We start from the raw sequence: 26,936 nt of genomic DNA, 5'->3' as shown, positions 1-26,936 counted from the left end.
TAGACATATTGCAGTTCCGTTCTGCTGAACAAGAAGCGATGATGTCAGAGGAAGTGGCGACGAAAATCTAAGCTGCTGGAGCTTCAATGTGCTCATGAAACACTGTTGATGAACTGGTAAGTAATTTAGAATAAGATTGAGTAACTTGTGCTCTTTCCATCGAACTAAACAGAGCGCTGAGGTTTCTTGAAAGGGACGATCCTAACAATCTTGAAACAATTATTCATAATCATGACAGTTATGATTCACTGAGATGTTAATTTTACCCCATTTGATGTGCTTATGGCGGCCAAAGATCTCCCTGGGAAATAACTTGCACTCAACCAACTATATAATTTGTTTTCACGAATAACATCATTCCTGTAATAAGTGTTCTTCGATACACAAATTGCATACAAATCGTTAACAGGATATTGCATGTCTTTACATTGCCGGACTTTGCTTACGCAAACGATATGGCTGCATTCTTGATAAGTATTTTCAAGGTATACCGCTTTGCTTTCTTTCGGGTTTCTCTGCTAATTTGCGAAACAGATCCAAAAGTCCGAGTTTCAATTAGTCGATCACTCATCTGCCTCGAGAAATCAGTGAGTCTTGAAGAATTCAAAACAGTACTATCCTTAGATCACGGTTCAAAAGATATTGAAAGCTGCATTTGATGAGTTGTTAAAATATTTAGTGTTACAGCTAGGAATAACTTACCTTCATAAATCGTACGATTTCCAGTGAGTAAGGCAGTTGGGTAGAAAACATTTAAGTAAGTCGTTAGCCTTTATTTAAAGTTGTAATATTTCGTATGAAGGTTAGTTCTGAACGTTGTTTAGCAGCAGCTCGCTGCGCTGCTTGTTTAAGAGCTGATGCGGAAGTTGAGTGGCATTTTCTCGTCTCCTTGGCGTTTTTTAAGTGATTTCGTCAGGTAAGTACGGGGGAAAGTTAATGGATCAGTCACGCATTGTTTTGGCTTCTACCTCGTAGATCTTGATCTTTTCCTCGTCTCTTCAGTCTCTTTAAGCCCAAGCCCACCCCCCTTACAACCCCCCCCCCCCACCACCACCACCACAATTATGTTGCCTGATTGGAAACAGCCTTCAATCTCCAGCTAATTGCTTCTTTCTGCGCACGATAACTTAATAGAACGGATAATTAATTTTACGGTGAGCGAACGTATTTTAAAGCAGATATCAGTTGTCACACAACGTTTCTCTTTCAGTAGTTCGTTTATTGTGATCTTCCGGGTGAGGGTAGTTTTGATTAAAACTGTTGTAGGTGACTGACGTTTCGACAACCTGAGCGGAAGTCATCTTCAGAGTCAAGCGAATAGTTTCCGGACTTCCAACAGACCGACTTAATTTGACTAACAATAGGCGGACCAAAAATCGACCAATTTGACTAACAATAGACGGATCGAAACCCACCAATGACTGATGACAAACTTTACACGATAAGTTAATAATTATGGTGAATTTTAATCTCGGTAATGAAATGTGAAGGTGAATTAATCAACATGACACGAGCGTAGGACAAAGAAATATTCTGAGTCCCCGACAGGAAACGAACCCATGACCTCCCGAACACCGGAATTTTTCTTTGTCCCACGCTCGTGTCATGTTGATTAATTCACCTTCAAACTTTACACGAGTCTTTCAGCCAATACCATCATGGCTAAACTGACCAATCATGTTCAACGGACCAGACTTATAACATCATCGACTGACAAAAACTATTCACTTGACTCTGAAGATGACTTCCGCTCACGTTATCGAAAGGTCAGTCACTAACAACAGTTCTTTTCAGAACTACCCTCACCCGGACGATCACACTATACGAACTACTGATACTCCTGGGTTCAAACCATTTACTATATTTCTCTTTCAATGAGCGAGTAGCTAAAGCAACGCCTTAATCTGACCTCGTTCCCGAGATCTCTTTTCTGGGAACGAGGTTGCGTCTCAATGGATAATTTTGAAATATTCAATGATAGTTTTAAAATTATTTTGTTATGTTGACAGAGAAAAACGTACAACGCTCAATACCTATACTAGACATTATGAAGTCACTTGTATCAGGTATCGTTTGCCTGTTTCTTCTGAATGTTGGTTTCCCGACTGAAGCAGAAGGTATGTTGTAGTTGCGATGCAATGGGACATTACATTTTTATCCGTCCACCCCCACCCCGCTATGGAGGGCAACCTCAGGTTCAGGGCTTGTCAGAATCTGTGTTCCACTGGGGTGTGGGGAGGGGTGGGGGATGCGGATATAATGGAATGTCCAATTTTTTGTCCGTCATTTCTGCCCCTCCGTTTAGTTTCGAAATATGTGTTATGACATCCACCACTATATAATATTGTAATTTCGTTTTTATAATTTAGTAACATCTAAACCTGAGAGTTTTTTTTTTTTTTTTTTTTTTAATGTTAAGACCGTCTCACTTATCATTGTTCTCTTAGTTAACCACATGTTTGTACATGTATAAGATACACCTGTATTGCTAATGATTGCGTCTAAACGCACGTCTAATTTATCTTTCTTGTAACTCTTCCATGTTTTCTTTTTACTCTCTTTCTTTCTTTCTCTCTTCCTGGACAGTCGTCCGAGGGTTAACGGCTGACTTTGTGAATGCCAGCACTCTCAGAATACGCTGGGATGACGCCTCTCCTGATCAAAACATCACTGGATATGACGTCATTGTCCTCAAGGAAAACAAGTCAGTGAGTCGGGTGGCAGTTGACAATAGCACTTCATCTATTGTAGTCCTCTCTCTGGACCAGTGCGATAATTATACTGTGAAAGTGGCTTTGAACACATCCCTTGGGCCTGGGAACTATTCTACCTTTAAATTCGTCACTCGCTGTGGTGAGTCGCTGGTAGTGTTGAATGTCTTATCTTATCACAATTTTAGAACACCATGTTTCCAAGCCCGCGAATCACAATGCTGTTCGACCACGTTGTCGCGCGTATAGTCTTTGAATGAAGTGGTTCTTGTTTTTCGCTTAAAAAAGAGTCCACTTGTAGGATTCTATCTGCATGCTACGCGTTTGAGAGTGTACTGAACGAATCGCAGTATCAGGCGTTTAATTGTCTGGCTTCGGTATTGTGTTTTTATTGTTCTTCTTCTTCTTTTTGTTTCATGCATTTTTTTTTTTTTAAATTTGTCATCAAATTCTCGGTTGCCTAAATTTTTCGTGCATGAATTTTGTTACTGTATTAAGAAATTGATCTACAAAAAAGCTGTCTATAAGTAGTAGGTTTGGGGTTCTCATTCTGGTTGACTGCAGCTCCAAACGTAATTTGGTAATTTATATACTTTGTGATAGAATTTTATCTTGATAATTGGCTGAAAGAAAGTTGCTAGTTTTACATCGTTCGGTTGAGATTAGGAAAACTATGAGAAAGTCAACTCAATTAAGTATCAAAACAGCGATTTGTTTTCCTCTCAAATCTTGCGAATTGTGCTTTAATATTGCTGCTTGATTTAATGATTGTTGTTTGTAATAAGAAGCAACCATGTGGTCGAGCGTTCTTATATAGTAACTTTGTTTCCATGTTATTTTGAGAGTCAAGCCTATAGTCCCTTCACCGACCTTCGATAACACCCGCGAGGTTTGAACTAGTATGAACGTAAACGCGAAGGCCACTTTGTTTTGAGGGTCTCGAAACAGACAAAATGGACATGCTAATTGCCGTCCCCTTCTGTGATTTTTTATTTTTTTTATTTTTATTTTTATTGTTATTATTTTTTTATTTTATTATTTATTATTATTTGTTTGTGTGTGTGCGTTACGGTGGAACTTCTCTACAAAGGCCACCCCTGCGGGGACAAAGTTTACTGGGAATTTTGGAAAGGTGGCCTTTCTTGTTAAACTAAGAGGAAATATCCTGCCTGGAACGAAAAAATGTGGCCACAGTAGAGAGGTGGCCGTTGTGGAGAGGTGGCGTCTAGTTACTGTTGTAGTGTTTCCCCTTACTTTTCTTTTATTTTGCGTTATTTCCTCAGTTTCACCATCCATTGAACCCAAGTCACAGGAGATATTTATTTCTTCCACCAAGCCCGCCCTTCTACCGTGTAACCACTCAGGATTTCCCTCGCCATCTGTTTACTGGACCGTCACGCATTTTGGTGTACCAAAAAATATCACGAAGGGAGACCCCGTATCTCTAATCAGTAATGTTGGTGGTAAATTTGTCGTGCAGGAGCTGGAGGTGTTTGAGAACGGGACCTTGCACATTTTTAAAGTCGATTATCCGCACAGTAAAAAGGAATATCGGTGCACAGCAGTAAATCGTTTGGGCGTCGCTAAGGGTGACGTCCGCTTGACGGTGGTCGGAGGTACTCCTGTTTGTTTCTTTGTTTGTTTGTTTGTATTTTTTAATTTTGCACTGTACATGTACAAGAGAGGCTGAAGGGTTATAGAAGTAATCCCCATATTCCCAAGGTAATCCCTCTCGAGTGATGTTTAAACCTAGAACCTAGTCCTCTCGTGGACAATGTTATAATGATACACGCGCCCTGCGTGGATGTTTTCGCGCAAGATAAAAATGCCTGTGCTTTGAATGTCCGCATGTGTATTGCTAAGACCCTGCTGAGATTTTTTAAACGAGGAATGATCTGAAAACAGTTAAAGAGAGATTATGTTGGGAATAAGCCCTTTATGAGGGATAAAGGCTCTCACTCTTTATCCTCTCTTGACATGCGTAATTAACCTCCTGAATTGCGCTCCACGCGATAAACCTCATTTGAGAAATGCCATGTTGGGAACTATTGTAATGTATCGCCAATTCACATTTTCTTGTATTGTTGAACATATTCGATGTATGATTGCGGAATCTAATTTTAAACTCAGTTGACGTGGAACCCATATATTGTAAATTACATTTACAGCACGTTGCGAGATAAATTACATTTTTGGATGAGCGTTACAATTTTCGTCGGATAGGATAATGCCTACCCGTGGCCGAGCTTTGGAATTTGGAAGCTTGAAGTAGGAAATTCTTACACAAGTCACACCTATTTTTATGACATTTAAAACCGCCCTCATTGACCCTCTGATTGGCAGCAGAGCTTGGTCGAAACTTAGATGGTGCTAGAACTTCTTTGAGATTTTTGGTTCGGCGGTAAGCAGGAAAAAGAGATTTAGCTGGAAAAAAAATTATGCGATTTGAGGTGAAGATCTTAATAAATGAAAGTGGTTCTTAACGATGTTTTGAATGTCTGGCAAAATGGGATTATAATCGAGTACCAGAGGAAAAACGTTTTTGTTAGTTTTCACCTCTTTGCTTAAAAGTTCGGATCTTGGAATTTTAAGAGGCTTATCAAACTGTTTGTCAACAGTTTGATGTGGGTTCCACATCAACTGAGTTTAAAATTAGATTCCGCAATCATAAATCAAATAGCTCAACAATAGAAGAGCATGTGAATTGGCCGTACATTACAAAAGTACCCAACATGACATTTCTCAAATGAGGTTTATCGTCATTGAGCAAATTGCATCCTTGCAAAATCCATTACATTTAGACCAGTTACTGCTTACCAGAGAAGCCTATTGGATGGCACAATTATTCATACTTAATCCGCATGGCCTTAACAAAAGGCGGGAATTTCGCTCCAAAAATCGTATTAATTATAGCAATTAATTAGACCTTTTCAAATGTTCTTGCTTCGAGAATGATTGTGACTTGTCCAGTTCCTATTTTAGTTATTAGCCCTTTGTAAATAGTTTCAATTGTTATGTGACTTGCCTTATGCGTTCATGGGCCCCGTTGGAGGATTCTGTTATTTTTGCTTTTGGTGGGCTATTCATGATTCCTCAGCGGGGAATTTATTACAGTATTGTTTAAAGTTACCGTAAACCTTCGCGGGTGTCCTTAGCGAAAAAAAATATTACTGCGCTGTCTTAAAGACAACCACTACAAATTACATATCAATGCAAAGGTTATAGAATGCTCTATTCGATAAAAATCGTTTTGCCTCAATTTTTTTTTAATCATAAGGCGAGCGCGACCTAAAAGCGCGAAACGACCGACGTTCCATTGAGCGAATTTATCGGGTATCAAACTCGACCGCATCAACAAAGCTACTGCATTATATCATTCACGAGGCATCAATCATCAAAACCGTGTGAGGGTTTGTCGATATTCCTACTGGTTGTTTTGGAAAATTTCTGTCAAGTTTGATGTCCAAAAATACAGCGACACGTTTTACGACGAAGGCCATTGCAGGAGATCAATTTTGAAAAACGCAAATTCCCCACACGGTTTTGATGATTGATGCCTCGTGAATGATATAATGCAGTAGCTTTGTTGATGCGGTCGAGTTTGATACCCGATAAATTCGCTCAATGGAACGTCGGTCGTTTGGCTATCTTTAAAACGAGGAACGGGAATCGGGGAATGGAAATGGGAATGAGAATGGGAATGGGAATGGGAACGGGGAATGGGAATGGGAATGGGAATGGGAACGGGGAACGGGGAATCTTTAAAAGCGGGAATCTTTAAAACGGGGAATCTTTAAAAGCGGGAATCTTTAAAATGGGGAATCTTTAAAAGCGGAAATCTTTAAAACGGGGAATCTTTAAAAGCGGGAATCTTTAAAATGGGGAATCTTTAAAAGCGGGGAATCTTTAAAAGCGGGAATCTTTAAAAGCGGGAATCTTTAAAAGCGGGAATCTTTAAAATGGGGAATCTTTATAAGCGGGAATCTTTAAAATGGGGAATCTTTAAAAGCGAGAATCTTTAAAATGGGGAATCTTTTTTAAGCGGGAATCTTTAAAAGCGGGTGATTTCCTGTCAACCACTGTTTCGACTTTCCGTCCTTGTTCCTGGTTTTTGTGATAAAAACGGCTCCAAACGACCCTTCCCTATCACATCTTGTCGCGGAGATCATTCCACTTAAACTGTGGAAGACCTTCAAGGCGACCGATTCTTTCTTCTTTAAAGTGAATGCAATGAGCACTTTGAAATTGTCTTCGCATGACTGCGTGGCGTAGAAAGAGGTATCATTAAGCACGCAATGACCGATTATACGCGAAATTCGTCGTCACATCGTTCGGGCATCGAGCATCGAATTACTTTATTGCTGGTTTTCAGTGTCACGCCATTCAAAATAAATCAAAATCAAAATCAAAACAGTTCAAATGATAAAGTCCAGAATCTTGAAGACAAAAAAGGTAAATATGCAAAGACTTTCGCCAAGATTCAGGTCACTGCAATGTTTCTTAAGCAAGATATGCGGAGAATTTTTTTACCCAAATTTATAGAGATTTTGATGGAGACGCCATGCTGGCGCCCATCCGGATGGCGGCCGGAAACCAACAGAAACATCTGTCACTGAGTTTTGCTACGAAAGCGTGAATTTATCTCTTCAGGAACTCAAAAACATTTTTAAAATAATACTTTTTCTGATACATGAACTGTTCGGATAGCCAAATTCCCCGAAATAAGTCACTCTTTTAACCAACATGACAGCTTTCTTGCCAGTCATGTAAATGCCGCGTCACGCAAAAGCTTAGAAATTCAAGCGTAGTCTATTACAAAACCAAGAACCCACTTGGAGCAAAAATTTGTATGACTATTAGTTTTCAGCTGCTCTTACACCTCATGAAAGTAAAGTCTCAGGATGATTAATAGTTTTATAGTTTGAATTTTAGCGACGTCATGTGAAAACCAGATTTAGGGGACTGTTGATTTATCGATCGATTTATCGATTAAACAACCAAAAACGTGTTTACCCTGCCATATATTTGTCGTTAAGTCGTAAGTCCTTCCATTAGCACATGATAAGACTACGACAAATATCCATCGCGGCGAAACAAAAGGTCACAGTTCGGAGTTAAGGGACCGTTCATATTTTATGAGGGAGGGGGGGCTGGTGGGATTTGGTCAGCACCATTTAAAAATCGCATGACCCCCCCTCAGCTTACCAATTTTTTCACGTGGCCCCCCCTTATAGCGGTCATTTTTTGGGATGACCCCCCCCCCAAAAAAAAAATTGAACAAACAATATTTAGATTTCAACTTTTTTAATATTTCTCTATTATCCCCCTACTTCACGTTTTGTGCTCACTGTGAAGACAATATTTACAATCCCTATACTACAGAGAGCTGTTGTTTGAAAAACAAATCAAAAGAAAGAGAAGTCAATTTCGGATCTCCTCATCATGGCTCGCCCTGAGCGTGTGGCATTTGGCCTCTCATTGGCATCTCCCTCATCTGAATTGATGAATGCCAACAGTTTTAATGTAAAACAGATCAAATGTATAGAAGCTAAGCTGACGAAGGTCACGCAGGACATGGAAGCACTAGAAAATAAGAGCAATTATAACAGCATATTCAAGGGCATACTCAAACAGCACATCAACAAAAGGAGAAGGAAAAAAGAAAACCGCAGAAAGTCAAATGAAAGAAAGAGGAAGCAGACTGAAAACAACGTCCAACGAGTTTATGGAATCTGTGTTGGAAACCCGCTAGGAAATGATCTTCCACAATGCCTTGTGTACCCTCTTAGAACGGCCGTCCCGGAAGAGTGTATTAAAGTTGAGGATGTTCCCACGTCGTTATTTAGAAGAGATGGGCCATACATCGCACAGCTCTTGGAAGGGAATTATTTCACCAATGCTGCAAGAAGCAGAATCACCACCAACCTTGAGCAGGAAGTCAGAGATCATGTTTACACCTTCATGTACCCTGAAGAGTACACTCTGACGGAACGGATTGCTGCTTCTTGCAGCATCGGTGAAAGAGACTCCCATAGCAGCACAAGCGGCGACGAAGAACTCGACGACAGCGAAGATGAAGATGAGTGCCAGTGAAAGTTGCATTCGAAAATAACTGTGTTAAATACTTCTTTTCAGTAGCTACAAATGCTTTTTGTCGCCAAACGTTTTTTTTAAAGCAGAAGGAAAGTTTGTAATAAATTTGTATCCTGCCTTCTATGTTTATTCTATAGCAATTTTTTTGATATTCAAACATTATGCCATTTTAAAGTTTTACTAAAATATTTCACGTGACCCCCCTTTTTCCCTTATTTTTTTGGGATGGCCCCCCCTCGAAAGCCATTTTTTTCGCATGCCCCCCCCTCAAATCCCACCAGCCCCCCCTACCTGATAAAAAATGAACGGTCCCTAAGATAAATCCAGGCGGTTCGATTCTTTGGTCGGTCTAGCGGATGTCAAAGAGTGAGAATCGAGATTTGAACCGCTCCACTATCCCGCTAAACCGATGTGCTTTAATAGCGTGCAATAAAATTACAATGAATAAATTCCACAACTGTCTCTGCGCCTATTGAGTTGATACATGTGACAGAATAAATAGCTTCCGGTGGGAAACTGAGAGATTCTCGTTCACTTTTCAGCAAAGATTAACGCTATTAAATATTCCCCACTTTAAAGATTCCCCGTTTTAAAGATTCCCGCTTTTAAAGATTCCCCATTTTAAAGATTCCCGCTTTTAAAGATTCCCCATTTTAAAGATTCCCGCTTTTAAAGATTCCCCGTTTTAAAGATTCCCGCTTTTAAAGATTCCCGCTTTTAAAGATTCTCCGTTTTAAAGATTCCCCGTTTTAAAGATTCCCGCTTTTAAAGATTCCCCATTTTAAAGATTCCCCGTTCCCCGTTCCCCGTTCCCCGTTCCCCGTTCTCCGTTCCCCGTTCCCCGTTCCCCGTTCCCCGTTCCCCGTTCCCCGTTCCCCGTTCTCCGATTTCCCGTTCCCCGTTCTCCGATTTCCCGTTCCCCGTTTTCCCGTTCCCCGTTTTCCCGTTTTCCCGTTCCCCGTTTTCCCGTTCCCCGTTTTCCCGTTCCTCGTTTTCCCGTTCCTCGTTTTCCCGTTCCCCGTTTTCCCGTTCCCCGTTTTCCCGTTCCCCGTTTTCCCGTTCCCCGTTTTCCCGTTCCCCGTTTTCCCGTTCCCCGTTTTCCCGTTCCCCGTTTTCCCGTTCCTCGTTTTAAAGATAGCCTCGGTCGTTTCGCGCTTTTAGGTCGCGCTCGCCTTATGATTAAAAAAAATTGAGGCAAAACAATTTTTATCGAATAGAGCATTCTATAACCTTTGCATTGATATATAATTTGTAGTGGTTGTCTTTAAGACAGCGCGGTAATATTTTTTTTCGCTAAGGACACCCACGAAGGTTTACGGCAACCTTAAGGGTCCTGCTTTGGGACTATGTTATGGCCTTAATTATGATCATTCAGAGGCCTTTTGCGGGGAATGTGTTACGTTTGGCTTATTACGTAACTTTTACCGCTTGCTTTTAATCATACTATTGTAAATTAAACCTTTTTGTATCTCTTAATTAAGTTGCTTATATAAGCCTGTACCTCCGATACACGCAGCCATTGTAAATAATTTTTAGTTTCTAGTTTTTAACCGTTTATCTGAGGAAGGCTGAACTGCCGAGACGTCATTAAATCGAGTCGGACCAGTAAGAAGCTCACCCCATTGTTCTCACTCAGTATTTGTCTATAAATTCACGTGGTGGTATTGCATCCTTTGGATCCTTCTGCTGGGAGTTCATTGTTTGTGTAAACCTTCATATTCTGCCTGTATATAAATATTGGACGAAATCGGCCCTTGAAGGTCTAAAGTAACCTTGATAGGCGTTTTCCTGACAACGTTTTACGTCACGTTTGTTGTTGTGTTCTTTCTTCACAGCTTACGAGACCGTAGGATTTAAAATAGAGTTTTCCTGGACCAGAACTCTTCAAGACCATTACCAGAACAAATCTCTAAATGATTTTCTTGAGCAGCAATTTGAATCTGAGGTTAGAACACGAATCAAACAGTTTGGGACTAGTATCTTTGTAAGAATATAAAGGCTAGCGTTCAACGTCTAAAGGGCTAAGACAGCTTTCTGATACAGAGAGACCGTGGGTTTACTTCATTTTAGATATGTTGAATGCCTTGCACCCCTAATTCTTGTACTTTGAGATTCCAACTGGGCAGTCTATTACATGTACGTACCTATACAATGCAATCCATCGATGAAGTTTGTTTAATTTTACTTGCGTTATAAATTATTTTACTTCAGGCACAAAGGTCCTTTGAGGACCTCCAAGATGTACACATTACACATGGCAATGAAGGATTTTTGAGATTAAACACAAGGTAAGACCACTGATTGTCCAGTCGTGAAGGAATTTATCTGAATTAATTTAAGAAGACTAGAACAACAACAGTTACGGGGGACATATTCGGGGACGTGAAGCAGGATCACGCCCTTTCGTGGGTATGCATTTGACGTATGTTGCAGGGGCAGTACGTAAGCTGGTGCACAGGAAGAGGATATTGGTTCATTTCTATGTTGTAACGGGGATAGTTGTAAGAACAATGCACACGATGCGACATTGAAAACTGAGGTCATTTTGTCCTTGTTTTATGACCCACAAATTCAAACTGAATTTTAATCAACACGTTCCGGGGACAAAAAATCGTTTTCGCCAAAACGGGCATGTCTCGGAAAGTAAACCTTCGCTACAACATGTCCCCGCTTTGTGTCCCGTCAGCATGTCCCTGCTTCATGTCAGGCCTTACCATCTCCCCCTTTCAGGTCCCCGCAACATCTTCATGTTTCATGTCCTCGCAACATCTTCCTGTTTAATGTCCCCCGCAAAATCTTCATGTTTCATATCATGGCAACATCTTCCTGTTTCATGTTATCACAACATCTTCCTGTTTCGTGTCTTGCCAACATCTTCCTGTTTCATGTCCACCCAACATCTTCATGTTTCATGACATCGCAACATCCTCATGTTTTACGACATCGCAACATCTTCATGTTTCATGTCCTCGCAACATGTCCCTGCTTCAAGCTTATTAACAATCAATAGTCGTGCATGTGTATTCTAAGGAGGGGACTTCCTTAATATATTTCATAAATGATATAGAATGACCATTATATTTTCTGTGATTTATTTTTATTTATTATTCGTGCCGATAGTTCTCACTTTTTTAATGCTATGCAGTACAAATCTTGCAACTATGGACCTTGTGGTGACCGGGGCAACAACTGATGGAGACGCCTCTGACAAAATAGAAAAAGGAATACTGAAGATGGCGGACTCAAAGGCGATTGGATTAATCTCTCTAAACAGTGTTATTATTTTGGGTGAGTGTTGAAATTGTTGCCCTTTTATTTTCATTTTTCAGACATTGATGTCACTGATTACTCATAACAAAATTCTCGATCGTGATTTGTTCTCCGTGCCTATTTGTCACGTAACCCACACGCAAACACGTGGGTGTCCAATTACAGCTAACCAATCTACAACGTTTTTGTAACTGGAAACTTGTAATTGGATGCCTACGCCATTTGCACGTCAATCGCGTGCGCCTTAATGGTTCCTCCTTAATGTTCCTACATCTGTTAAAACGTATGGAAAACGCGACTGGCTTTTTCGCGTAAAAGAAATTCTCAAAGGACTTTTCTTAATCTCTTAATTTGTTATTGATACGATTAATTAGTAATTGGACCTCGTGTCGTACAACTCAGGGAGTAATCGTGCTCGTAATTTGAAATCGACGTCGGGCTGCGCGCTCGTCCGATTTTGAAATTACTTGCGCGATTGCTCTGTGAATTGAACTACACTTGGTCCAGTTTCTATTACCAATCCCACTTATTTTCCGTGCGCTTGGGCGGCATATCAGCCGAGTTTGGCCGAGCCATGGCGATACCAAACGAACGTGATATGTCGCCGAAGCGCACAGAAACAACCTAGCTATAGATCAGGTACTGACCTTAACCAGTGACGGCCAAGTGACCAATTGATATCATAAGTAACTTGATATCGCAGGATATCAGGACAGTAGGCACTGTTTCTGGTGAGCCAATTGCGAATTTGGTTACGGTAAAGCGTATAACTCAATACCGCATCTGAGGCCGGAGAATCTTTAAGACACCGAAGTCAATTAAAATGACGAAGTAATGGAATTTGAAACAGTTGCGCCACAGAATTTAAATGAATGAGTATTCAATAGGTAATCGATGACAAGTCAATGGCATCGAGAAGAAATCGAATGATCGCGGCATTTTTGGTCAATGATTAATAAGCGGTTTTCACTGGAGTGCGAAAAGCAAACCGCAATATAATTACGTTTGTCTTGCATTACTACGCTAAACGATTGACTTTCAATCAGAAATTCGACAAAGCCAATCACGACCCACTGGCACACATTTCCCTACGTTTCACGTAAGCTAGCGGTGTTTTTACTTGGTTCATGGGATTGTGTGTGCCCTTTATTAGCGGCCAGAGTGATAACTTTGGCTTTGGTGCGATAACTCTTGGTGTGATAGCTCATTTCATTGGTTACAGTTAGTCACACTGGACGGTCTTCTAAGCTTTTCATTTCCCCAGAATCTTGTCAGGTAGCCCCAGCTACCAATTCGGAGAATTCCTGCGCAGAGATTATAGTTCCATACAAACCTAGAGAATGAGTTCTTTCTTGGGCCGATTTGAAACTTGCTGTAGTGTACGGGTGCTCATCAGCTTTTCAACTATTTCAACCTTCTCAAAAATTTTATTTTTATGGCTTGTCCCAGGTCATCGATAGTTATTATCTCGTCTCCCTTTTTGCTCAACCCCCCGTTTTTTCTCTCGATCACCTTCTTTTTTCCCCAACTACCGAGAGCCTGGAACAGGTTAGAATTTTTATACCATTAATTCTAAATCTTCCTCCGATAGTGCGGAAAAATGAGATGTCGCCATTTTGTACATGACTTCCAGGCACTGCACTTTCTTGGTTGATAAAGTCGACCCTCGCTAACTCGAACCTCGCGCTAACTCGAACCAAAATCGATTTCCCTGGATTTCCGTCATATTACTGCAATTTTACCCTCGGTAACTCGAACCCTCGATAACTTGAGTCTCCCGCTAACTCGAAGCAATTTTCGGTTTCCTTCAGGTCATTTTCTACATAATTTTACCCTCGATAACTCGAACAATGTCTGTCAATACGTCATAAGTCAAAACAAACAGTGTACTGTAGTCCAAAACATTAAATTTATTTTGAAGCAGCCGTGCGAAAAAACCTGTACAGTTCACAGTTCCTGGACTTTTCCTTTGTTACATTTTTCACATAACGTTACATTCCGACTTGTACAGTAATTTATAAATGAATTGTTCTAATTTCACTCGACTTCTTTATTCTGTAGTTACATGTGATTAAAATGTACCCTGCATGAACAGAAAAACATTAAACATTGTTTTTTCCTTGTTTCTGGCCATTTGTTCTCAACTCCCGATAACTCGAACTCCCGATAACTCGAACCTTTTTTCAATTTCCCTTGAAGGTTCGAGTTATCGGGAGTCGACTGTAGTTTACGATAGCTGTAAGCCAATCACGTTGCAGCATTTGCATTAGTGCGTAAGTAGGATTCTATTAATAAGTTCTTTGGTGAGGTAACATTTGTTCTGATGCATTATAGATGTTCCACCCCCTCCACCAACGAATCTTCAACATGACGATATACAAGCTACGCATGTCATTGTCGCCTGGGCATTGCCACATCACCCTGAAGTGTACGAGGTGAGCGATTACACCGTGGAAACTAAAGATGTGCTGGGCAGCAATGCTGTCTTTCGGACCGAAGTGACCGTGGACGCGCATGTCACTGCAGTGCGGCTGACAGGGCTTCAGCCCAATACTCAATATCAGGTGCGAGTGGTGGCTCATCGGAAAGATTCCCTCAAGACAGGAGAATCAAAACTGTTGGGATTGAAAACCATAAAAGGTGCTTAGATACGATAGATTTAACATGATCGGACAAAGCTTTTATGGCTTTAAAAGTAGTAAGTATTTTTTCCTCGTGACAGGCTTAAAAGACGTATTCTTTAAACTATAGGAGAATCTTTGTTTACAGTATTTGCCTCATTACCATAAGCGATACAGTTTCTGATGGAGCTACAAAGAGCTTAATACTGAATATTGAAAGGGCACAGCACGATTTACTGTCCCATGGAATTTGAGCGCGATGTATTGAATACTTTTTGTGCGACGAGGGTTTAAAAGCTCAAAGAATGTATGAGCTCATTAGCACCTTTGCCACACAGAAATTTTGATGTTTTTGAAAGCCAGTTTCTCCTCGAATATTACACCCAAAGAGCCAAAAATGTCACCACTTACTAAGTTTCACAAGCTCTTTAAGTTTTTCTAGTAAAATCGTGTCTAGCATGATGCCTTCTATGCGCAAAGTCGTATGTTAATGAGGAAAAATGTAAACAATGACGTCAGCAAAGATTCGTCTATTGACAAGACACCGATATGGAAAACATTATTAACGTTTTTGAAGTCGGCGTGCAAGTACTTCAGGTTATCTTGTACGACTACCCATCCCTTTCAACGGTGAAAACCTTAACGACTTCACGTTTAGTGCTCCTAGGAATAATAAATCAAAAGTTGCGAGGTTGGGAACTAACCCTATACACGTCGAGGAAAAGGTTGTTGTTATTCATCGTGGTAGATGCAATAATAAAGTGTATTATCGTTTGTCTCACGATGTAGTCACTTGAGATGTAGATCGCGACGTTTCGACTGCTTACTGCCAGTCTTCTTCAGGCGATAAGGTCGACTGATTACACGGTATCATTTATATCACAAAGGTCGGCTGTGATTGGTGCATTTCGATCCTCCTATTGTTCCATTGTTCCGGCGAGTAACTGTTCCCTCAGTGGTCCGCTGTTGTACTGTTCTCCTGTTGTTGTGTTTCTTGATCGTGGGTATCCATGCTTCAGGAATTTCAATTCCACGATCAAGAAACACAACAACAGGAGAACGGTACAACAACGGACCACTGAGGGAACAGCTACTCACCGGAACAATGGAACAATAGGAGGATCGAAATGCACCAATCACAGCCGACCTTTGTGATATAAATGATACCGTGCAATCAGTCGACCTTATCACCTGAAGAAGACTAGCAGTAAGCAGTCGAAACGTCGCGATCTACATCTCAAGTGACTACATCGTGAGACAAACTATAATACACTTTAGTAACCCTATACACCTTGGGTAATTATAACTTGCGTTACCTACTTGCACGAGCACTTTGTGGTCTCAGGACACGTCACGCAATACGTGTTATTATATGACAGGCTGCTGAACAGCAATGGTTAATGATGCGCTTAGCTATCTAGCGGAACCCATATCAGTTCGATCTTCCTTCGCTTCTTGTTAAAATTCTAATCTTATCAATACATAAATCAGTTTGACCTCACACCAGTTTTCGTTAATCTGACAGATCCCAAAGTTCTTCAGATAATCCTTGTTCTGGTTCTGCCTATTGTTTTGGCCGTTGTGATTGTCGCCGTAATGATTTTCATCAAGTGCCGAACCGAACCGAATCATCATAGGAGATTAACGATGGATGAGGTAAGAATGCTCAGCGTTTTCAATTTACATTAACCTCCCGTAAACTTGTATTGTAATGGTAAAGTGACACCCATCTTAATACCGACTCCTATCGTGAAGAGTAAGGACTCTATTTGCAGTCTCTGACAAGTATACTGTGTGACGGCAGCCAGTATCCCAGTCTCGTTTCCATGGACAAGACATTGTGCACTCACGGTGACTAATCCCCAACGAGGTGTATAGATGGACCCCAGCAAAGTTTGGGGAAATCTGGTGAATCCTTTGCCAGTTAATAAAGCCGACGTCAAAACCAGCCAGCAGCAATGAGAGGCGGCTGTTCTCACACACTGGTGAATCCTAAACTAATGCTGAGTCATGATGGCCATGGGCAAAGGGCGAAGAATTGGATGCGATCGTATCACGGTTGGGCTTAGCTGACTAAATTTCAAATATCTCTTTATGTCACCTGAATCATACTCAAAATTTCCTTATCAGTTACAAAGAGGACCACGAAGAACCTATGGTCCTCCAACGGGTGATGCGAACATTTACGAACATGGAAGCAATCAGCTTAGAGTAGCTTTGCCACCAACTGATTTTAATCGACAGTGGCCAGAAATTCCCAGGGATTATCTCAAAATTGCTGAGAAGCTTGGTTCTGGCGCTTTCGGTGTCGTCATGAAAGGATACCTAATGCGCAATGACAAGGTCATCGAATGTGCTGTCAAGATGTTGAAAGGTAAGTGAACTTTCTAAACAAACGATAGGCAACTTAAGCAACGGAGGACGGCGACGGCGAGGACGATGCCAAGTTAAAAATGAATTTATATTTGACCAGTGAAATGTGCAGTTGTCTAGATCTGTTCAGTACGCCAATGGTTCTAAAACCGTGCTCAGGCTAAATATGTAATGACAGCGTTCAATTCCAAATGGAAATACGAAAAATTAGTCGTCGTCGTTCATGTCTCTAACACTACGCAGAACGTGGTCACTTCAAGTTCTTGTTTTGCAGAGGACGGCAAAGTAATGTACAAAGATTTACAACGCAAGTGCACAGCTATTGTTTTGCTCATTAAACCTTTTTGTTTAGTGACGTTCTGGTTGCCGTCGTCGTCGTGATTTGCTTAAGCTCCCCCTTAATAACAGAGTCTTAAAGTGAACATTTAGCACGGATGAAAGTAAACAGAGACACGACATCGCTGGACGATTTTAGAGACTCCTCGCTGCAGAAGTCTATTTGAGGCCTGTGCGACTCCAGAAACAGGCTGAAATTCAGGCTATTCCTGACAATTATTTATAAGTTTAGTATTTTCTATTTCTAGAGCACGGCACTGAAAGAGAGTTACGTGACTTGTATAACGAACTGAACACTATGGCCTCAATCGGAAACCATCCTAACGTTGCTAGCTTGATTGGTGCTTGCTCAGAAGATGGTAGGTTGTCACTTTTCTTCGCCACTGGGATGTATTTCCTGTTCCTATTCGTTTTATCTTCCATGTATTTCCCATAAATAATTGAAAGCATAGAGAAAGGCTAGAGGGGCGTAAATGGACGAGTCTTCTGGGACAATAAGCATGAACACCTCAAAAAAAAAATAATCATAATAATTAACAAATATTAGATGAGGTTGGGAAAAATATCGTGATTTGGCAGTAGCGAGCAGATCAATTATCTACAGAAGCCGAAGGCTGAGACAAATAATTGATCTGCGAGACACTGACTGACAAATCACAATATTTTGCGATAACCGAGTTTAAATCACTCTCTGACAGCTCAGGAAAGCGATCTGCCATTTTTTACCCGTCGTTACAATTACGCATGAGCAGAGTATCATTTGGAGCAAAATACGTTTAGAGGGCCATTATATCTAGGCGGTTATTTGCAGATCACGTGGTGAACTCTCGATCAATAAAAAGAAAGAACAAATTGCATCGAGAGCTACTGTAGATTACGTTCACTGTTTGTCTTCATTACTCGCTTACACCTTCATTTTCAGTTTTAAGATTGAGTTGTTATCATTGGATGTTTCTCGCGCTATCACTGCGTTTTCTTGTTGCTTTGCCTTTTTTAGGTCCTCTTTGGGTCGTGGTTAAATTTGCTGAGAATGGGTGCTTGTTAGATTATGTCCGCAAGCACACGAAACAGGACTATGGGAATGCGGATTACGTAAACACGAGTAACGTAGAAAACGAGTCGAAAGGAATAACCCAAGTTGAAAAACTGCGATTGGCGTACGGCATCGCGAAAGGAATGGATCATCTAGCAAAAATGAAGGCAAGAATGCCTTTCGTTTTGATTTTGTACTGGGACTGAGGTGTACACTCCAAAGAAACCGATTTCCCGCCGTATATAATGACTAACCATCAAGCATTACATTACAGACTCCAATCACAGATTTGCAGGTCTCTTTTGCAACTGTTGTTGGCTGGTGGTCACTCTGAAATAATTTGCTCAGATTCCACACCACCAGCACCACCACAAAGACGACGGCGACGACGACGATATTGACAATATTTGTGCATCACAACATACGATAACGTAAATGAAAGAATAGTCAAGAAAACAAAACAAAACAAAACAAAAGAGGGGGAAAAAAGGAATTTGCAACGGGGTATGAAAGCACTTAGCCTGCTAAAGTAAGAATTTACTTTGTAATGAATGATACGCTAGTTAAACGGATCGAGTTTATTGAATAGGCCTCTATGCCAGACATCTCTTTATGCCGGTCTAATTTTAGAGGCGAATTGAGGCTCGGATTATACTACCAGTGTGAACGAAAGCCTATCATCCTAGTTTTGCATCTGCTGCACTGGATCCACTATTGCTCCCGTATATGAACAATCTCACCAGTTTTGCCTTCACTAGTTACACTTTTGATTTTGATTTTTTTGTTTGTTTGTTTTGTTTTGCTTTGCTTTGCAGTGCGTTCATCGTGATTTGGCCTGCAGGAACGTTTTGCTGGGGAAAAGCAACATTCCGATGGTGGCAGACTTTGGACTTGCACGTGATATCTACGAAAGCGGCATGTATGAAACTACTTCCGGGGTGAGTACCAACTTTGATGAGGTCTTTTGTTGTCCCTGGAGATTACCTGAACGTTCCGTGAACGGAGCTATGAATACTGATTGTCCATTACCTTCGAATTTAATTTTGGGGCTAGGCCTTTTGTGTTGTGCCATCTTGCTACAACTAGTACCATGCAATGGTTTCAGATCTTCAGATTTCCATTATTAAATATTTTACAGTGTCAAACTACAATACACAACAGTAAAAATGTAAAAATGCGAAAATTTAAAATATATAGACGCACCGATAATACCAAATTGAGACATGTTCAGTAACCAAACTAGCCATTAGGTTTCCGCGTTGGTCACTAACACATGAAATTGATGGGGAAAAAAAATGTACAACTTAAGATAAAAACTACAGTTACTCGAGTTTCACGCTTAATTAAGGCGATCCATCCGACTGTGCCCTTAGCGACGGTTGAAATATGGAGGGCGTGTGGAACGATTCTGTTTCTGATTGGCTGCATAGAACTTATTTAGTGCCTGCATTTTGTTACAAGTTCAGATCTTTTTGTTTAGAAGCGTAGATCTGTCCGCGTATAGAATGCAGAGTTTTTTCTGTCAGACACAAATTGCAGCGTGACAGGATTCCCTTCTACGGACTTGCTCGCGTGACAATAGACCACTTGATCGAGAAATCAGTGTTATTTCTAACGTACACCGAGCAAAATCCTGTTTCACTTACAATAAATGTTCAAAACTTGACTGGAAATCGTTTGCTGAAATTTTGTACCTATTGCGTCACGCATCATACTGCATTACCTACGTGTTAACTTAATTTTCAGGGTAAGCTGCCGGTCAGGTGGATGGCTCTGGAATCATTGGAAGATTACTCCTATACCTCGGAAAGTGACGTGTGAGTATTCCACAAAAAGTTGTCTTCAGTATTTTACAGATTCGAGTCGTGTTGCAAGGACGCAGAAACATCTTTAGGGTTAGAATTTAGCTCTTATTAACCGAGCAGGAGGTCTGTATGGGAGAATCTTGACCGAGGTCATTGGTACGGACCGAACGCAGTGAGGTCCGTACACACGACCGAGGTCAGGATTCTCCCATACAGATCGACTAAGCTCGGTTAATAAGATGTTTAATATTTGGCAAACAAGAACAATTTAATTCCTTTAATGTATAACTGTGGCTTATACTAGCTGACTGATTTTGCTTGCGAACGGGGATGAGCTGAACTTAAGTCTGCCAAAGTTTGCTCGTTCTCTTTACTTTTTTTTTTTTTTCTCGTCAGGCTTTTTGGCACTTCCACTAATATTTTTAGAAGAAAATAGTCAATATTCTTGTATTTTAGTTTGCAACTTTTTTACCGCAAAATGTAACCGGTCTAGATGGGAAAATCTAGACCGCAGTCAATATCGATTTCAGCCAATCAAATTCATGAATTCAGTAGTTCCCAGTCCTTGTGAGACACAGCCATATAATAAAATGGAGTACAAGTTGCGAGTAGAGTTTTAACAAATTAAGCTCTTACTAGCTCAGAGCTTCGAGCACTGTCTGCTCCTTTATTTGCACAAATAAAATGGGCATTTTGGACGTTTTTTGTGAACTCATTTCAAAAAGCTTAACTTATGTTTAATTATCATAACCAAACGTTGCCTCCCATGTTTGTCAGTTTCTATGCAACAAATAGTTTTTTTCTTGCCATGACCGACAGTATACGAGTAGCTCAGCCATCAGACTACAGCATTTGTATTAGTATTCTAGTAGAATTCTACTAATAGGTAATTTGTACGGTTATAGTAAATTCATCTCGCGGTTGATGATTTTATTTCCTCCCTTTATTTGTGTAATTGTCAATACATCACTGCTGAAAGGATAAATTATATAAATCATACAATCACTCTTTAACGACACTCTTCACGTTTAGGAAAACCCTAGTGAATAGTGTGTAGTCAAAAAACATTTCCTTTCTTCATTACAGTTGGTCATATGGCGTTGTTTTGTGGGAGATAGAAACCGGAGGTGAGACTTCTTGCTTTCAAAGCTGTCTTATTTACATGTATGTTTAGATTTCCTATCACAACTTCCTCTCTTAAACCCGTTTCTCGGTGAGAATTAGAAGGTCGACCTTCGCTTATACCGTATGTACTTTAGGGAAAGGGCAAATACCAAATATTGTTATCTAAGTATCATGCTTACTGTAAAGTGTCCTAACAAACGACACTAGTGATCAGTCCTGCTGTGTATCTTACTTGTGCTCATGCCAGCTCTACCTTTGTCAGTCTTAAGATGAGGGATTTATTATTATTATTATTATTATTATTATCATTATTATTATTAAAAACCACGTGTCTCAGGCGGACGTCAATAGGAAAACTGTGCTTTAGTTGACACCATGTCAGGAAGATAAATTTATTAGAATCACTAAGGCGAAGCAATCTTTCTCATTTTGACTGAACATGGGAATGTTAGCGCTGTTCGTCCTTCTCGAAGTCATCTTCTTCCGTTTTACTTCACTGAAATGTTTTTACTCGTTCTTTTTCATCCTCAGGGCAAGTACCATATGCTGCTCTGGGAGGACAGGAAGTGGTTAAGACATTAAAAAATGGCGAACGATTACAGAAGCCAGAAGGATGCAGCGATGAAAAGTGCGTTAAGAAGTTTTTGTTTTATCCTGACTGTCTTTTACGTACCTTTTTCCAATTCTAGCTGACTTACAGTGCCTGCCTCCTCTCTGATGTTCAAATAGGTACCAGGAAATTTAATGCCGGGGTTAACCCTACGTTGTATTGGTATCCCATTCGAAGGAAAGCAGTGGGGGAGAAATACTCCTAGTCACTTTATGGTACAACAACAACAACAAACAACAAAACCTTTATTAACGTGTCTGGGGTATTTAGCGTTGCTGCTAATTGAGGACACACAAAAAATAAATTATGAATTAAAAAAAAAAATAAGTATATATTAATAACTACTTAATTACCGAGAGTGAGGTCGTTACGGGAAAATCTCAAACTGAGGCCTTGCCCTATTGACCGAGCGATAGCGAGGTCAATACGGTAGGCCGAGGTTTGGGATTTTCCCGTAACGACCGAACGGTCGAGGTTATTTAGTTGTTTATTGTATGGCTCATGAATTAAGGAAAAGAAAAAATTATTCGAGCGGAAGTCGTCAATTTACATCCGGCGATGCGCGCGTTTACCTATTCATTCATCGTCTCAAACTCAGTGCAAAACTACACAGTGAACTTAACCACTGTATTACGTATTCCGTTAAAAACACACGTTTCTTTACGGGAAAAGTGATTGTCACAGCCTCAAAAAGGTATTTAAGTATCGTGGTGCCACAAGTTGATGGGGGAGTTTTTCCGACTTTTGTGGCGAAACGTCAACGCATATAGAAAAGACAGAAAGTGCTTCAAAATAGTTCAAACCAACTAATGCTTCAGAATGAATTGCTCAGAATAACTCGATCTTCGCATTCGCTTTCGACAACATATCTCCGCCTTCTTCATTCTGGGATTTATGGATGAACTTTTCAAGCCTTGTGAACGTCTAAAACTTCCTGCAGTTATCAGAAACACTGCTACCGACAGAAACCGCCCGATTGTTTACATCTGATGGTCCTCAAGGGAAGCTGATTTACACTTGCTTGTGTTAAAGCGAAGGAATCTATTCGATGAGAATTGTGACGGAGTTCAACATTTCCGTAATTGTTGTGACTAAGATGATAACTTATACGTTTCTTGGTGGTGTTCTGCTCAGGATGCATGACAGATCTGTCGATGGTGTCTTTCACTCAGCGATTTTAGCTTTACTTAAGACTCGGCAAACTTTGATTGTTTTTCACTAGTGCCCGCCAAGGTTACCGGCTGATAAGTCACAAAACGACTTCTATATTAGTTTTATTAAGGAAAAATCTCTAAACTTTTAGCTACTTACTTTCTCTTACTGTTTTTAATCGGTTTTCATCGTTTCAATGCGCTTGAATTTTCAGAGCCGGGCTCTTCCTAATTTGCATAATCCGTAATCGGCCCGTGGGCATTACGGCTGCATAATGACCGCTCAGACCCCCCGCTCTTAGCCAATCAGAGTGCGCATTATATCGGCCACAAGCCAAAGCCATATAATAAAAAAAGTTAATAAGTAAATATTAAAATATTAATAAGTAAACATGGAAGTCAGGTCAGGATAAACATAAGGGCAGTTTTCACAATTATCCCCAAGCAAAGATGCTATGTCTCTTCTTCTTACAGTCGATATGAAGGAATGTAAGGTATCAATTGGTACGAAAGTTTTATGCACTTTAAGCTCCGGCGGTATGGACTACTTGGTCCGACCCAGACTTAAGCTTGCCATACCTACGACCTTTTACCAGTGACAGAAATTGAGGACGTCTGGATATTACCTGTTTTTGTTTATGTAAAAATACGCTGAATAACATCTTATCATGATAAATGTTTCAGTTATGACATCATGAGGAGCTGTTGGCATCCAAACCCAAAAGAGAGACCGACGTTCGGGGAGCTTGAGAAGCTCATAGATGGTTTGTTGTCAGCGGAAGCTGTAAGTAGCGCATGGCTTGTGCGCAAATTTTCTTTGGAATTTTCTTCTGGAGTCTGTAGTAATATGAATAGGGCAAGATGTTGCCTCTGTTGTCGTTTTTGTCGTTGCTGTAGCTTTTGCTGTAGTTGCTGCTGTTGTTGTTCCTGTTGCTCCTGGTGTTGTTTTTGTTGCTGTTTTCGTCGTTGCTGTTGTTGTGACTCTTACTGTTGTTGTTGTCTTCGTCGTCGTTGTTGTTGCTCTTATTGTTGTTATCGTTGTCCTCGTCTTTGTTGTTGTTTGTGTTTTGTTGTTATTGTTGTTGTTGCTGTCGCTGTCGTAGCTGTCATTGTTGTTGTTGTCGTCATCGTCATTGTTGTTAATGGTGATGTTTTCGTTGTTGTTGCTGTTGCTGTTGTTGTTGTTGTTGTTGTTGTTGTTGCTATTGCAGTTGTTGGTATTGGTGGAGTTGCCGTTGTTATTGTTGTTGTTGGACAGTAGTGATCATGGAAGTAAAAGAAGTAATAGCCTCTTTAGTAGAGTTTAGAACCAACCAGATGGGCAGCCCAGAGGCCAACGTACTTTGAATCTTGGCATTCTGGATTTCATTCCATCTAGTTGTTGTTATTATCGACGTAACATTTTACTTTTCGTCGTGCAGTTCATTAATTCTCCATCCCCTCCGTTAGATGTATTATAATACCCATTATTTTCCCCCTCTTATATGAACCTCTTCCAAAGCTTGCGTGAAAAGGCTAAGGTTTATAATTATCATTTTGATAGTTTTACTGGTCATATAACGCTCATTCTGATTGGTTTCTTTTTCGTTTTCCACGGGGCCATGTAACCACGACTGTCATTATCACTATTCCTGTTATTTCTTGTTTACATAACCGGCGGGAAACGCTAGACGATTTCTGAGAATTCGATGATCTCATTTCAACGAAAGTTTACGTTCAAATCAAGTTAATGTGGGGTTTTGCTCTTTCATGCTTTGTAAGGATGAGGGCTGTTGTCTCTTGACGCCACATTGTATATTGTAGGACTACCTAGAGATACATGACGATTTGCCGGTAGAGGAGGAAGCACCTTATGACGAGGTTCGCTTCAGTCGAATTCCGGAAGAATTTCTCGCCACGCCAGAAGCGCCTGTACAAGACTCCCCACGGTCCCAACCAGCCCTGGATACTGAAACTAACGGTGACGTGGCAAGCGCGCAGATCGAGAAGGATGATCATGAAAGTATTGAGGGCAAAGGAGAGGACGATACTGCGTTTTAATGTAACAACGCTATTAAACCTTCCACTTCCGGGCCAGTCTGTGTGGAAAAGGGACATTTCCATGGGCATTAATTTGTAACTGCAATAATGTAATTAATAACAGGTGGAGAAATTGATAGCACTTTTTAACAGTTGAGGTAGCAGTAGCACCCATCCTCCTTCCTACCCCGCCTAGATTAAAGATGTGAACATGGAAATCTGCTCTACCAGCAGTCACATTTTATTCCTTAGCGAAACATTTATAAGGCTTTACACAGGATAAGGTTAACACAACAGTTTCACTGAATTGATCATCACTTCTGAAAAGGAGCAAAGGAGAGGTTTTCTTTGTTCTTCAGCGACCAAAACAAATTATTGTTAGGTAACTTCTGCAATTGCACCCTAGTCACAATTTTTTTTATTTTTATGTGGCAATAAGACATACATATGTGAACAAACCGCAGATGTAACTGTGCATAGATATTGTCAATACAAGGAGTGTTGTGCCCATTCCAGCTAACACTAAAAAGCAGTCGACGTATTTTCCTTAATTTAGTTTTCGACGGCATTGCTGAAGATCTTACTTGGGGTTAAATTCTCTTTGTTTCTGATGCCCATCTTATATTGACATCAAAGCAGATTACAGCAAATAGTTACCTTCCGTTAACAGAACGCCCTGTTAACAGGTAAAGAGATGTCACTTACCGCTTTTACATTCTAAGGACCCTTCGCTTAGAAAAAAGTAGTTTTTAGCTTTCGTTTGAGCTGCGTACTCTCATGGGACTGATTTCAGAAGAAGAACTCCTGAAATGTAACTTAATACGTCATTTTTTGTGCATTAAATTTTAACTTGGTCTCGAGGAATGAAACAAAACAAACCACATCGAGGTCGAGAACCCAGTGAGAATTGTGATATATCAAAATTGGCCTATTCAACCAGCCAACATGTTATTGCAGTAGCTTGAATTCAAGCGGCCACCTAAGAGCATTGATACAGCAGTAAAATCTCATTACAATTTCCGTTCTGTCTAAAACTGTTAGAATCACGTCTCAAATGTTCCGTCCAGTTCTAATGACAAAAAAACTTGGAACCGTTCCTAGCGTTTATGAAGTTGCAGAGCGTTTAGTGTCTTGAAAGGAATTATTTTGCATAATGTTAAATATTTGTAATAAAACAAATATGTGTGCCTTAAATAAAGCATTAAAGCAGTAGTCTTGGTGTTCATTTCATGTTACACCAGTTGTACTTTTAACAAAATTTCCAATTTGTTTTTTCTTAATTTTTGGGCAAAGAAGAACTTACCGCGGTCTATTATATACGTTCATGCAAAAAGAAAAAGAAAATGCTTCCTTCATCAAAATTTCAAGCTCTAAAAGCCCAAATTATAAGCCTCCATTACTTAAAATCTTAGTTTTCCAAATGAGCCCGCCTATATCACAACAATACATCTGGTTGTCACGTCAAATACACGTGACCTATGCTCGTCCATATTTGGGTTGCCACGAAGCTCTTCGGAACGTCTCACAGGATTGGCTGAGAAAATGGTATACAAACAATAGTAACAATGGACCCTAGCCCTAAAACAATCGAACTACTTCGTGCTAACAAGATCCAATGAAATTAGAGGTTCTAGAGAGCTTCAAAAAAACAGCGATATTTAAGTTGTTTTTCTTGAAATCTTACTCAAAAACGTCTCGCGATTCACAGGTGCAATTGTCCGCAGACAGCGATTTAGAATCACATTCCAAGAATATATAGGCCTGCTTATATTCAGCAAATAAAGACTTT

General features: G+C 40.3%; 1 protein-coding gene across 1 annotated transcript; it reads left to right on the top strand.

Moving 5' to 3' along the window:
* The first annotated feature begins 1 nt into the window (after window position 1).
* Window positions 2-26,359, top strand: LOC110053411 (uncharacterized). The gene is made up of 18 exons (XM_089271745.1): window positions 2-116; window positions 2,010-2,117; window positions 2,587-2,853; window positions 3,995-4,327; window positions 10,640-10,749; window positions 11,016-11,092; window positions 11,950-12,092; window positions 14,409-14,714; window positions 16,221-16,351; window positions 16,826-17,069; window positions 17,653-17,763; window positions 18,402-18,604; window positions 19,253-19,375; window positions 20,184-20,254; window positions 21,329-21,369; window positions 21,899-21,995; window positions 23,813-23,912; window positions 24,932-26,359. Exons 2-18 carry the CDS (start codon window positions 2,048-2,050, stop codon window positions 25,166-25,168), a joined length of 2,664 nt encoding a protein of 887 aa, XP_089127871.1. The 5' UTR covers window positions 2-116; window positions 2,010-2,047; the 3' UTR covers window positions 25,169-26,359.
* Window positions 26,360-26,936: the final 577 nt, after the last annotated feature.

The sequence above is a fragment of the Orbicella faveolata genome, unplaced genomic scaffold (assembly GCF_042242905.1).
Source record: "Orbicella faveolata isolate gen_17 unplaced genomic scaffold, um_ofav_v1 contig_34, whole genome shotgun sequence".
Classification (NCBI taxonomy): Eukaryota; Metazoa; Cnidaria; class Anthozoa; order Scleractinia; family Merulinidae; genus Orbicella; species Orbicella faveolata.
The sequence above is the reverse complement of the archived record's forward strand: the minus strand, read 5'-3'. Positions and strand labels throughout refer to the sequence as shown.

Bases quoted from the DNA above. Each gene is read 5' to 3' on its own strand.
- LOC110053411 (XM_089271745.1), top strand. From the start codon at position 2,048: ATGAAGTCACTTGTATCAGGTATCGTTTGCCTGTTTCTTCTGAATGTT. The intron at 2,118-2,586 runs GTATGTTGTAGT...CTTCCTGGACAG, and splicing joins TTTCCCGACTGAAGCAGAAG to TCGTCCGAGGGTTAACGGCT. The intron at 14,715-16,220 runs GTGCTTAGATAC...TTAATCTGACAG, and splicing joins GGGATTGAAAACCATAAAAG to ATCCCAAAGTTCTTCAGATA.